Source organism: Ruditapes philippinarum, unplaced genomic scaffold (genome assembly GCF_026571515.1).
Source record: "Ruditapes philippinarum isolate M1 unplaced genomic scaffold, ASM2657151v2 ctg1341_1_1_1_1, whole genome shotgun sequence".
In the NCBI taxonomy this organism is placed as follows: Eukaryota; Metazoa; Mollusca; class Bivalvia; order Venerida; family Veneridae; genus Ruditapes; species Ruditapes philippinarum.
In genome coordinates this window covers 162,014-175,173 of record NW_026860555.1, presented here as the reverse complement: position 1 = coordinate 175,173, position 13,160 = coordinate 162,014, and the positions used below count along the sequence as shown (strand labels likewise).

The 13,160-nt window shown below is 34.0% G+C and overlaps 1 protein-coding gene across 4 annotated transcripts in view; it reads left to right on the top strand.

Moving 5' to 3' along the window:
• Nucleotides 1-13,160, top strand: part of LOC132760593 (kinesin-like protein KIF2A) — a 48,547-nt gene that overhangs the window by 19,843 nt on the left and 15,544 nt on the right. For 2 of the 4 annotated variants that reach the window (XM_060752600.1, XM_060752598.1), the window contains 9 exons: nucleotides 269-323; nucleotides 836-865; nucleotides 3,616-3,723; nucleotides 5,011-5,161; nucleotides 5,822-5,925; nucleotides 7,445-7,607; nucleotides 7,757-7,847; nucleotides 9,771-9,840; nucleotides 10,199-10,287. In XM_060752600.1, the coding sequence (XP_060608583.1) occupies nucleotides 269-323; nucleotides 836-865; nucleotides 3,616-3,723; nucleotides 5,011-5,161; nucleotides 5,822-5,925; nucleotides 7,445-7,607; nucleotides 7,757-7,847; nucleotides 9,771-9,840; nucleotides 10,199-10,287 (861 nt within the window). The remainder of the gene's footprint in view (nucleotides 1-268; nucleotides 324-835; nucleotides 866-3,615; nucleotides 3,724-5,010; nucleotides 5,162-5,821; nucleotides 5,926-7,444; nucleotides 7,608-7,756; nucleotides 7,848-9,770; nucleotides 9,841-10,198; nucleotides 10,288-13,160) is intronic. The other 2 variants (XM_060752601.1, XM_060752599.1) reach the window with 1 other exon arrangement.

Here is a 13,160-nt window from a genome sequence, read left to right as displayed (position 1 = left end):
TTATCAATCTTAATTAATTTAAAGTGATTGAAGAGTTGGAATGCACTGGTGCAGAATGGTTGGATTGTGCCACAAAGTCTTCATGGTGGAGGCTTAAATGCCACCGATGAATTAAATAAGTTTAGCATTTATTATCAGTTTCATGTTTGAATATTATCTAAGTATGTAAAACATTCTAGTGTTATTGTCATAATAGTTTTTACTTTGTAATATACATGAATACCTGTTAGTTTTATGCAATAATTGAAATTTTGTATTATAATTACAGAGCAATAGAGTCACACAAAACAATGTTCAGGAAACACCAAGGTTCAGCAATAGAGGTGAGTTATTAGGATGATTGTCAGTATGACAGATCATGTTGTGTATGGAAACTTAAGACTAAAATTTTTGTATGGTAAATGAGCAGTTAAATGGTAAAATCTATGTTTTAAAATGTGTCTGAATTAAAATATTCCATCAAATCCATCTGAAATTCACTCTTCAGCATGAAATGTTGTCAATAATTTGCACTTGTGGTCTTTCCACACAATATATTAAATCCAAATAGAGACTGTTCTACAAAATTTTATCCCTTTAACCACTGTACAACTGAATATACCGGTGCGACCAGTGCAAACCAAGATAGTTCATCTGATCTTGGTCAGCTCTTGGGTCTTTTCAGTCAGTATTTATATAGAAATTTTCCTTAAAAATGTTAAATGGTTTAAGATGGACAAGTGCATTTAAGATATTTAGCGTGGCAAGGGTTAATAATGTATGAACTTTAAAGTATGTTAACCCATAAAAAATGAAGAAAAAAATGTATATATACTATAAAATGATGAATTTTTAGCACCAACATCAGCATCCTCCAGGGTTAAAGGTAAAGCACCAGGCAATTTTTTCTTATCACCCACATGTTCTTGAAGTTACTCATTTCTCAGACCTTGATCTGAGTTTTTAGCTTTTCTATTTCTCTGATTAACATAGACTTCTTTAAAAATCTTGTTCATTCTTTCAGTTAAATTTATAAATAGTATTTAACAGTCATTGTATTCATTAAATGAGTATTATAATCTACTTAGGAGAAATAATTACTTCATGATCGTTTTTCTTTGTATATCACTGAAAATATATTTTGCAGACCATCATCAATGATTTAAGTCCATTCATATTATGGGGGACTTTGTTCACAAAGTGTTTGCTGTTGTGTAAATTTTTCACGTGTTTTCAACCCCCCTTTTTGGCTTAGGTGTTGTCTTTAAGGGTTAAAGCATCAAAATTACAGCCACCCTTTATCCTTGCTTGATGGTAAGATGCGACTAAATGGTTTTGATTACTATTGTCTGTGCATCTCTAAGCTCAAGCAGGTGAGGTGGTTTTGACCCCTGGTGTTCCTTTAAGTTTTGTAACACCCAAGGTTAGCCAAAATCTTCTTTCCTGTTTTGGCGCCATATGACCTAAATTCTGTTGATGGGCTGTAAAACCAAACCAAAAAATAATAATGTGTTCTCAAATCTCGTAACAAATGGCCTATGCTTAGTTATATTTGTAGTGTACCACTACACCTCATACGATCTATGGGTGAAATGAAATGATTTCCATAACAAGTTCTGAATATCATTTGATCCTCAGTTGGTTAGACAAATTTTTATGCCCTTGAAATTCATCATTGGAGCATATTGTTTCCAGTCAGTCCTTACTTGACCAACATTCCTCATGCTATCTTCATTAATGGTCTTGTATGTAGACTAAGACAAAGACCATTTGAATGAGGTTTTGGGTTGACAATGTCAAAGGTCAACATGGCTAAAATAGATTTTTTTCACTTCCCCTTAGAGGAAAGCCATATTTGCTTGCTTTGTAAATTGATATCAGTGGCATCTGTCAATGTTAAGGGTACTCTTGTAAATCCATACTATTAGCTTTTTTTAGCTCACCTTGTCACTTTTGTGATCGCTTTTCGTCTGGCGTCCGTCCGTCGGTCGTCCGTAAACTTTTACTTTAAATGACATCTCCTCAAAAACCACTAAGCCAATTTCATCCAAACTTCACAGGAATGTTCCTTTGGTGGTCACCTTTGAAAATTGTTCAAAGAATTTAATTCCATGCAGAACTCTGGTTGCCATGGCAACCAAAAGAAAAAAACTTTAAATATCTTCTTCTAAAAAAACCCAAAGAGCTAGGGCTTAGATATATGGCATGCACCATCTTCTAATGGGTGTCTACCAAGTTTGTTCAAATAAAAGCCCTTGGGTCAAAATTGGCCCCGCCCCAGGGGGTCATTGATTTTTCCCTATATGCATATAGTAAAAACTTAAAAAATCTTCTTTTAAAGAACTCAAAGAGCTAGAGCTAAGATATTTAGCATGAAACATGTTGTAATGGATGTCTACCAAGTTTGTTCAAATAAGAGCCCTGGGGTCAAAATTGGCCCCGCCCCAGGGGTCATTGATTTTCCTTAATATATGTGAATAGCAAAAACTTAAAAAATCTTTTTTGAAAAAACTCAATTAGCTAGAGTTTAGATATTAAGCACGAAGCTTCTTCTAGTGAGTGTCTACAAAGTTTGTTCAAATAAAAGCCCTGGGTTCAAAATTGGCCCCGCCCCGGGGGTCATTCATTTTCCTTATATGTGTATAACAAAAACTTAAGAAATCTTCTTTGAAAAAACTCAAATAGCTAGAGTTTAGATATAAAGCAAGAAGCATCTTCTAGTGAGTGTGTACAAAGTTTGTTCAAATAAAAGCCCTGGGGTCAAAATTGGCCGGCCCCGGGGGGCATTGATTTCCTTATATGTGTATAGCAAAAACTTAAAAATCTTGTTTGAAAAACCAGAATAGCTAGAGTTTAGATATTAAGCATGAGACAATTTATAGTAAGTTTCTACAAAGATTGTTCAAATAAAAGCCCTGGGGTCAAAACTTGCCCTGTCCAGGTGTGTCATTGTTTTTAACTATATGTGTAAAGAAAAAACTTGAAAAAATCTTCTTTCCAAAAACCCAATGAGCTAGACCATAGATGTTTAGCATGAAACATCTTCTAATGGGTGTCTACCAAGTTTGTTCAAATAAAAGCCCTTGGGTTTAAACTGGTCCCGCTCCGGGGGCCTATATACAGGTGAGTGACTTGACAGGGCCATCATGGCCCTCTTGTTTCCTTTCTACACATTTTTCCTTTTTATTACAATTTATCAAATATATGATTTATCTTTGTTTTTCTATACTTCTTACATCTGTGTTTTTACTAACAATTTGACCTTTGATCCTTTAACTTGTACTTTTTTTACAATTCTCTCTTCAAACAATTATGATTTGTGTTCAACTTTTCCTTTTATTATTTCTTCAGTTTTGGTAGTATCATGATATTATTTTTCTTTCATATCTATGAACCATTTAATTTTTTGTACTTCACAGTGGCATGAGTATATTACCTTTTAACGAAGGTAAAATTATTGTAGAAGTATTGTGGTCATGACAAGACTCTTTCTTCATTTAGGTTTGCTTTGTATTATACTTATTTCATTTTAAAGTAAAAACTGGCACAGAAGTGTTTATAGCTGATGTGATTATTTGAACTACAAAGCAGAATGCTAAATTTTTTATGTAACTGAAAACTCATTTCTCCTTTCAGCGGGATCAGCAAGGTCACGACAGAGCTATGCCGCACGACCGCCAGCCACACAGCAGAATGGTCAGGCTGACTCGAATGAAGTGAAGAAACCAGGAATACCTGTACCATGTAAATATCTTGAAAAATAAAGTACAGCCTCTGCAGTGGGGAAACTTTTATGGGTGGACACAAAATATAGCTCTAGAGAGGCTGAATTTATTTGAGTTTTCTAAATTACTTAGGAAGGTAATGAAAGAATGATACTGTTGTTGTCAGAGTTATGGTGCTATGGAGGACAGTTCTGCAGAGGTGGCACTGTATGCTGTAGCTTATATATATCACAGAGTTATAGAGAACCATACATATATGTTCTGTTAAAGAGCAGGACACTACTAACAATATAGTAAAAAAAAAAAAAGAATTACACTTTCTTTAAAATCATTATCATTTATCAGGTAAAGACGGGAAAGACGGCAAAATGCAAAATTAAGTCAAAAAGGAAAATATTTTCAAAATGTTCTGCTCTTTATTTTGCAAATAAAGGCCCTTATTCAAAATACACTTCATGGTATAGTTTCAATTTTCCTTATAAAATTGCTTTTTAAATAGGTTTTATATATCACATCTAATGTTACCTTCTATTTGTATATTTTAGTATGTTGCAAACAATGTTAATATACATATATGGCCATATAACATGTCAGACATCTTTATGATGCAATGCGGAAAATGTACTTTGTGGTGAAACAAAAATTACTTTATTAATAATCCAGGGCCAAAACGCCTTTTTGGGGAAAATTCTTGGGGAAAATATGCGTGATTTTGGTATACTTTGGAAGAGGTTTTAAATTTTAACACGAAATTTAAACAAGTTCTTCAAAATAGAAAAGCAAAAAGCACTGGAAAATACTAATAAGGCAGTAAAAGACCCTAATTCAACACCATCATTTAATTTTGTTCTAAATTCTATGGGAAATTTCAAAAGACTGGGGAATTTTGAGGACCAAACTGGGGGGAAAAAAGAGGCTAGTTTGGTTGGGGAAGCAACCTTTATAATTTGGCCTCTACAAAGAAGGGTTTTTTGGCCCTGTAAACAGAAACTGTGTTTATAGATAATAGAAATGTTAAGATCATTCACATTGAAAAATGTGCAGAATTTGTATGTCGTGGCATGGCTGAGAGGTTAACACATTGTAAGAAGTAATAATCTTAGGATCACTAGCCATGTGGGCTGCACCATTGTCAAGGGCAATCTGTTGTTTCCTTGAGCTAGAAACTACACTTGTTTCTCAGTTCTGGTTAGTTCACGGAAAGGATTCAAGAGTGTGTCTTTAAGCTTATAGCTTCTTACACAAATTAAAATAAAGTCTGGATAAACTAAAACTTGTATGAAGAGTGAACTATCTTGTTTTGCAGCTGATCGTAGGAAATCAAATTGTGTGAAAGAGGTAGAGAGGATCGAACAAAGAAGAAAGGATAGAAGAAAAGAGCATGCTGCTATACGAGAGCAACAGGAAGTGGAGTATGACACCACTGATCCTAATTGGCAGTTCTCAGCCATGATCAAGTATGTTGTCTCATTTATACAAAGGATGAAAAATGTTTTTATATATAGCTATTGTTTATCTTTAATTTTATGACGTACATTGATAAACAATTTTGTACAGAAATAAAAAAAATCTTACTGAAATGTCTTTTCTGACATGCATGTTTACCGTTGGCCTTACTTTTAATAGGATTTAATAATTCAAGTGAATTTATTTCTCTTTCCGTTCTAGTGTCGTATAGAGGTTTTCAAATAACTTGGCATAGTTCCTACCTTATTACATTATGTGGTATGATTTTGTTCCAAAATCGTGATCAGTTTTATTTTTTTTATTTCGCTATTTTATTTAAGCCAATTTTTCAATTATATCTAGGCCAAGGATCCAACTTACCAGCTTATCTGGATAATTAACCAGTAATTATTCCCCTGCTTGTGGCTGCTTTTAATGCAATATTATTTGAGAGACAAATACAATGTAACTATTAGACTCAATGTCTGAGATTAGTTGTCATGGTGAATTTTCGCACTGCCGAAGGATCAAACCAGCAATACCTTGATTACTAATCCAATGCTTTTCTCATTGAGCTAAACACGTTTGATTTTGTAATTTTTTGTGCAAATTTAATATGCCATTCCTAGGTATATATTTATATGTATATACATTTTATGTAATGTTTTCAGAGAATACAGAGCTCACCTGGAGTACCGACCTCTTACGTCCTCTGATCCTATAGTGAACCACCAAATCTGTGTCTGTGTTAGAGTGAGACCACTCAATAGAAAAGGTAATTGTTATACGCCCGTTTGAAAAACGGGACGTATTATGGGAACGCCCCTGGCGGGCGGGCGGGCGGCGTCCAATTTTGTCCGGAGCATATCTCCTACATGTATGGAGGGATTTTAATGAAACTTCATAGAAATGTTCACCACTATGAGGAGCAGTGTCGCGCACATGAACCAGGTCTAGGTCAAAGGTCAAGGTCACACTTAGAGGTCATTGAAAAATGCTTGTCCGGAGCAAAACTTCCACATGTATAGAGGGATTTCAATATTACTTGGCATAAATGTTCACCATTGTGAGGCGGAGTGTCGCGTGCAAGATTCAGGTCCTTGCGGCCAAGGTCAAAGGTCACACATAGAGGTCAAAGTTCAGATAAAAATATGAAGATGTGTATATGGACCATTTAGTCATCATTTATTGAGGGATTGTAACACAAATGGTCAATTATCAAGACTATGGCTGTGATACATATAATTTAGGTCAATATATACAAGGTCAAGGTCACTAAAGATGATGAAATATCCAGATTTTGTAAATAGAATTTAATCAAAGGGCGACAACAAAGTTATTACTTTGTTCATAAATGACTTACACAATTACTCCCCTTGATCTACTTTCACTTTCAATTCTAAAAATAGAATTTAATCAAAGGGCATAAAATAATCCTCTTTCTTGGACTTGAGTATGTTCTAAAGAATGTAACATTTATTTACACATGTTTCATTCATTGGTCAAGATTCTTAACTTTGATAACTATGGTGTTCTGTAGACTTGGTATTTGTTCATAAAGATCATACAGTAATTACCTTATCAAATGTAAATACTTTCCCATAGAAATTTAATTATATTTTAATTTTCAAGTAAATATCAGTTCAGCTCATTCAAAGATTAAGAATTGTAATGAAATGTATTTCCCTAGAATAAAATCTTAAATCAGAATTTTTTAGTTATTAAATTACAATTACATGTACTTTTTATCTTCCCTACTGATTTGTTTTAAGGTTCATTTAACAACACAGTGCCAAGGATAAAAACTTGCTTGCTAGATAACACTTATCCATAATGCCCCCATCTCCATCTAAAGCTTTCGTAAACGGGCGTATTTTGTGACTATGGCACCCTTGTTTAATATTGTTGTTATATATTGAGACCCATAATAGAAAAGGTAATTGTTTAATATTGTTGTTATATATTGAAACCCATGTAATAGAAAACATGCTAGCTTACCCTCTTTGATGACCAAATTTATTGAGACCACTCAATTGAGAAAATAATGGCTTTAACTTTTTTCTTAAAAAGTATTGAGGTCACTTAATTGATACTGAGACTAGGCAACGGGAAACATAGTAGCTTTCCCTCTTTGTTAGTACTTAAAAAGAAACTTAACTAAGTCACCCTCTCTATTGGAATACATACAGACTATTGAATAGAAAACTTATTAAACCTGAAAAAAAAAAAAAAAAATATTTTCTTCATTTGTATGTATGCTTGTTTGTAATAGTAACATGTATTTATTTTTATAGAACTTCAAAAGAAGGAGGTGAATGTTACAACAGTCCCAAACAAAGAAAATGTGATAGTACATGAGCCTAAGACCAAAGTGGACCTTACAAAGTACCTGGAAAATCAAAACTTCCGTTTCGACTATGCATTCGATGAAAATGCCTCAAATGAAATGGTTTATAGGTTAGTTTTTTTACTTCCCTCACAAAGGTGATTCATTTAAGTTATTGCGAGATTGTATTCGATTTAAATTTTATACATATAATTAGTTAAATGTTATTGATGCCAATACAAGAAAATCATATATGATTTCTTGACTTGCTGATTTCCAGGTATACGGCAAAGCCGTTGGTAGATTGTATATTTGAAGGAGGAATGGCCACCTGTTTTGCCTACGGTCAAACTGGGAGTGGCAAAACACATGTGAGTATTCACTGTTTACACATTTACTTGTTTTTAAATTTGCAGATTTGAAACTTATGCCATTCCATTTGTTGAATGAAAATTGCTAAATTGATACTATATTTTATAAAAAACAACAAAAAAACAAACAATTTTAACCATAATTTCAATTATAATTCATGGTTAATCATTAAAATACTGGTAATGAAAGAAACTTTCCTTTGCAACAATCATAGAACCTACACAGTTTGCACATCTGTGCTGCATAACCAGATTCCTTATTGTAGACTAACCAAATTGAAATCACCTTCTTGATACCCTCAAAATGACAAAGGACAGTTCCAAAACTTTCATATGGCACTTTGCAGTTGTTCTAATGTTAAAGATAATTGAATAAGATCCAAAACTACGAGGGATGATCAAAAATTACCCGGACTTTGTAAATGATTATTTACCTGTTAAATGAATTTAGATAAAAATACACGGACAATAAATCGGAATCTATCCCCTGAATGATACAAAAAATACCAACAAGAAATATTAACAAAGAAAAAAATTATATGACGTTATTGGCAGGTACATGTAAAGCAATGCGGCGCACGATTTAACTTTGAAATTGACGTTAACGACGTCACAGGCGTATTTCCCTAACGGATCAGCTTTTTACTCATTACGGAGTTGGCCAATACATGGTACAGTCATGTTGTGATGCAGCGGATCCACTGCCTACGTATATATTTTCTATACAAGTGGGTATCATATTGTATTGTAAAAGAATAGATGATGATAAAGAGCTCCTGTAATGACGCAAACTTCCGTTCTTTCCTTGTTGGAAAAATCACACATGCAATTAACTATATTATGTATTACAAATAATGTAAAATAATGTTGCTGAATGATAATATATCATACATAAGATAAAATAAAAGAATAATACAACAATGAATAAAATTGTCATTATTTTAAAATAAATAAAACGCATAGCCGATTTTAAACAGTGACTGACTGTATAATTGTTGACACAATATCTCCATAAAACTACCGCGTAAAATAAGAAAATAATTGATACAATTGTAAACCAAGAATACAATATATGTAATTAATGCATTAGCTATTATCATTTTAAAATCCTTAGAGTTGTTTGTACAGTCCCGTAGCTACTGTCGAACATCGTTGACAATGTCCGCAGTCAAGCGATTGTCATTTTTCAACGTCTTGGCGATTGACGTCACCAACGTCCTTGAAAATTTATTTTTTCTGTCTCTCCCTTACTTGTTTTCTATTTCTCTATTACCCTTTCTTAATTCTTTCTGCTAATAAAAAATATGCTGTGGCTTTCTGGTACTTTTCCCTTGATAGCCATAATCTTTTTCTACGTTTTAAACAGTTTCTTGTCTAACTTTTGACAATTTTTTTTATTGATCGATTTTCGAGACATTCCGACGACATAGTTTTAACGGGAGTATTTCATTAAACATGTGACGTTTGAATTGTGATTGCAAATATAAATATCGTTTAAGTTAAGTCATTTTTACTTACAACGTCATAGATATGGTTCATGACGATTTTTGCGTAATTTAAAATATAAATATGCCATTTTGTAGAATATACGCAGCTTAACGCGCCTGATGTCAAGGCGAATTTACGCACTGCGCCGGTTGTACGTTGCCATGGTTTTTGAATTCGCTGTTACGGACAAGCTTTTTGCGTTATTAGATTAGAAAAAGCATCAGTTTACAGGTATTGTTTTCCGATTAAGTGTGATATATAACAATATGTGATAGGTTGAAAATTCTTCAATTGACAATAACAGTCCGGTTTATTTTTGATCATCCCTCGTATATTGTTTAATAGTACTGAAGAAGTATAATTGCAACAAAATATAAAAGAATTGTGAGCCAGTGTCCAGTGTTTTTATCAATACCAAAATTTTGTTTGTTTCAGACTATGGGAGGAGAATTCTCTGGTGGTAGGGGCCAACAGGAGTGTGCAAAAGGAATATATTGTCTAGCAGGTCAGTTTGGTAGATAATACAAATACTTAATTAGGAACAAAAAGTTTCTAACATTTTTGTGGTGTAAAGGAAATAGCCTAAATACATAAAATTTGAAATTCTTGTTTAGGGAAGAGACACACTTTGAATGGAAAAATCAGCAAAAGATAACAAAGAAATATACTTAAGAGAAGAGAAAATCAATTTTAAAACCTCAATGGAGTTCCTTTGAATCTTGCAGTTTTCATGCTTCCATATATCTATTTGTAACTGTAGCATATGCCCTATAAAAGGCTTAATTGACATGTATATATTAAAAAAAATTTAATGTTCTATTGATAATTTCTGTGAAGAAAATGAATTTTTTTTATATTTTCAGCTCGTGATGTTTTTAAATTACTTCATACTAAATTTAAGAAGTTAGATCTGATAGTTGGGTCAAGTTTCTTTGAAATATATAGTGGAAAGGTAAGAGTAAAATTTCTTGTTTTTCGGCTTTTGTGAAAATAGTTTATTTTCAAGAAAAATTGTTGTTCAAAAGTTTACTGTAAATTTCTTGTTTTGAAAAATAGTTTAGGGTTGCAGAATTTGCGTTTTAAGAACATGTTCTGTTTCCTTTAGAAACCATTAATTCTGCCTTGATCAAGTACTTCACCATATAATTGTTTTCAAATTCAGCTTTTCTTCAGATATGTGTTTTTCCATAATATTTACTTCTTAATATTGTACCTTGAGTGGAGGGGCACCCGAGGTCTTCCTCAGCCAATAACAAACTATCTTGCTAGACGACGGAACATCTGTGGTTCTATTCAGGTGCCAGTTTGTGCCTGAAATAATGTACAGAGGGGCACCTAAGGTCTTCCTCCACCAATAAAAGATGCAAAGTCACCATATTACATATACTGTGTTGGTGGGAAGTAAAACCCAATGAAACAAAAACAAAACCAATAACATCTGTTGAGATCTTATATAATCTGGCATAGTGTTTTGTTTTGAACAATTGTCTGGTTATTGTCCCCCGCCTTTTCGAAGAAAAAAGGGGGATATAGAAATAGGCTCTGTCCGTCCGTCCGAGCAAACATTTGATATTTATGAGCTTCATTCCGTAGTTAAATAAAGAACAAGAGCTCATAAAATTCAAATTAAGAGCTATTTTTAGCTCGACTATTCGATAAGAATAAGTAGAGCTATTGCAGTCACCCGAGCGTCGGCGTAACCACTTATGTTAAAGTTTTTGTAATAGTTCAAATATTTTCAAAGTCCATAGACATATGGCTTTGAAACTTTGCACACTTGTTCACCATCATGACCCCAACCTGTAGACAGGAGGAGGTAACTCTATCAAGCATTTTGACAGAATTATGCCCCTTTTTCGACTTAGAATTTACGTTAAAGTTTTTGTAATAGTTCAAATATTTTCAAAGTCCATTGACATATGGCTTTGAAACTTTGCACACTTGTTCACCATTATGACCCCAACCTGTAAACAGGAGGAGGTAACTGTATCAAGCATTTTGACAGAATTATGCCCCTTTTTCGACTTAGAATTTACGTTAAAGTTTTTGTAATAGTTCAAATATTTTCAAAGTCCATTGACATATGGCTTTGAAACTTTGCACACTTGTTCACCATCATGACCCCAAGCTGTAAACAGGAGGAGGTTAACTCTATCAAGCATTTTGACAGAATTATGCCCCTTTTTCGACTTAGAATTTACGTTAAAGTTTTTGTAATAGTTCAAATATTTTCAAAGTCCATTGACATATGGCTTTGAAACTTTGCACACTTGTTCACCATCATGACCCCAAGCTGTAAACAGGAGGAGGTAACTCTATCTAGCATTTTTGACAGAATTATGCCCCTTTTTCGACTTAGAATTTACGTTAAAGTTTTTGTAATAGTTCAAATATTTTCAAAGTCCATTGACATATGGCTTTGAAACTTTGCACACTTGTTCACCATCATGACCCCAACCTGTAAACAGGAGGAGGTAACTCTATCAAGCATTTGTTTTACTATCAAGCACTAAGAATAGTCGAGCGTTGCTGTCCTACCGACAGCTCTTGTTTTGATTTTATGAGCTGATTTTGCTTATGGACTTTGGTCCAGGTGTAGTTTATGAGCTGATTTACCTCTTAAATATGAAAAGTTGGTATGGACGTCCGTCCGTCACACTTTCGTGTCCGGTCCATAACTTTGTCATTTATGAAAGGAATTTGAAATAACTTGGCACAAATGTTTATTATAATAAGACGATGTGTCATGCGCAACAACCAGACCCCTACCTCCAGGGTCAAGGTCGCACTTGCTCATTCAAGGTCAACATTGCCTATTTGAGGGTATATGTCGTGTCCGGTCCATAACTTTCTTACCTATGAAGGGATTTGTAAATACTTGTCATAATTGTTCACAATAATGAGACGATGTGTCGTGCCCAAAAACTGGTCACCTACCTTCAAGGTCAAGGTCACACTTGGAGGTCAACTATTAGCATAGTCTGTAACAGGGTATATTTCATGTCCGGTCTATAACTTTGTCATTTATCAAAGGAATTTGAAATAACTTGGCACAAATGTTTGTTATAATAAGACGATGTGTCATGCGCAACAACCAGACCCGTACCTTCAGGGTCAAGGTCGTACTTGCTCATTCAAGGTCAACATTGTCTATTTGAGGGTATATGTTGTGTCCGGTCCATAACTTTCTTATCTATGAAGGAATTTTGTAAATACTTGCCATAATTGTTAACAATAATCAGATGATGTGTCATGCGCAAAAACCGGCCACTTTCCTCCAAGGTCAAGGTCACACTTGGAGGTCAAATACTTACATAGTCTGTTACAGGGTATATTTTGTGTCCGGTCCATAACTTTTTCATAGATCAAAGGATTTTGAAAATACTTCACACAAATAGTCTCTATAATAAGAGGATGTGTCATGCGCAACACCTGCATCCCTACCTCCAAGGTCAAGGTCACACTTAGAGGTCAAAAATTAACATAGTCTGTTATAGGGTATATTTTGTGTCGGATCTAGAACTTCTTCATAGTTCAAGGGATTTTGAAATAACTTGGCACAAATAGTCACAATAATAAGACAATATGTCAAGTACAACACCTGCACCCCTACCTCCAAGGTCAAGGTCACACTTACAGGTCAAAGGTTAACAGAGTCTGTTATTTGGTATATTTTGTGTCCCGTCCATTACTTCTTCATAGATTAAGGGATTTTGAAAATACTTGGCACAAATAGTCACAATGATTAGATGATATGTCATGTGTAACATCTGTGTCCCTACCTCCAAGGTCAAGGTCACACTTAGAGGTCAAAGATTTACATAG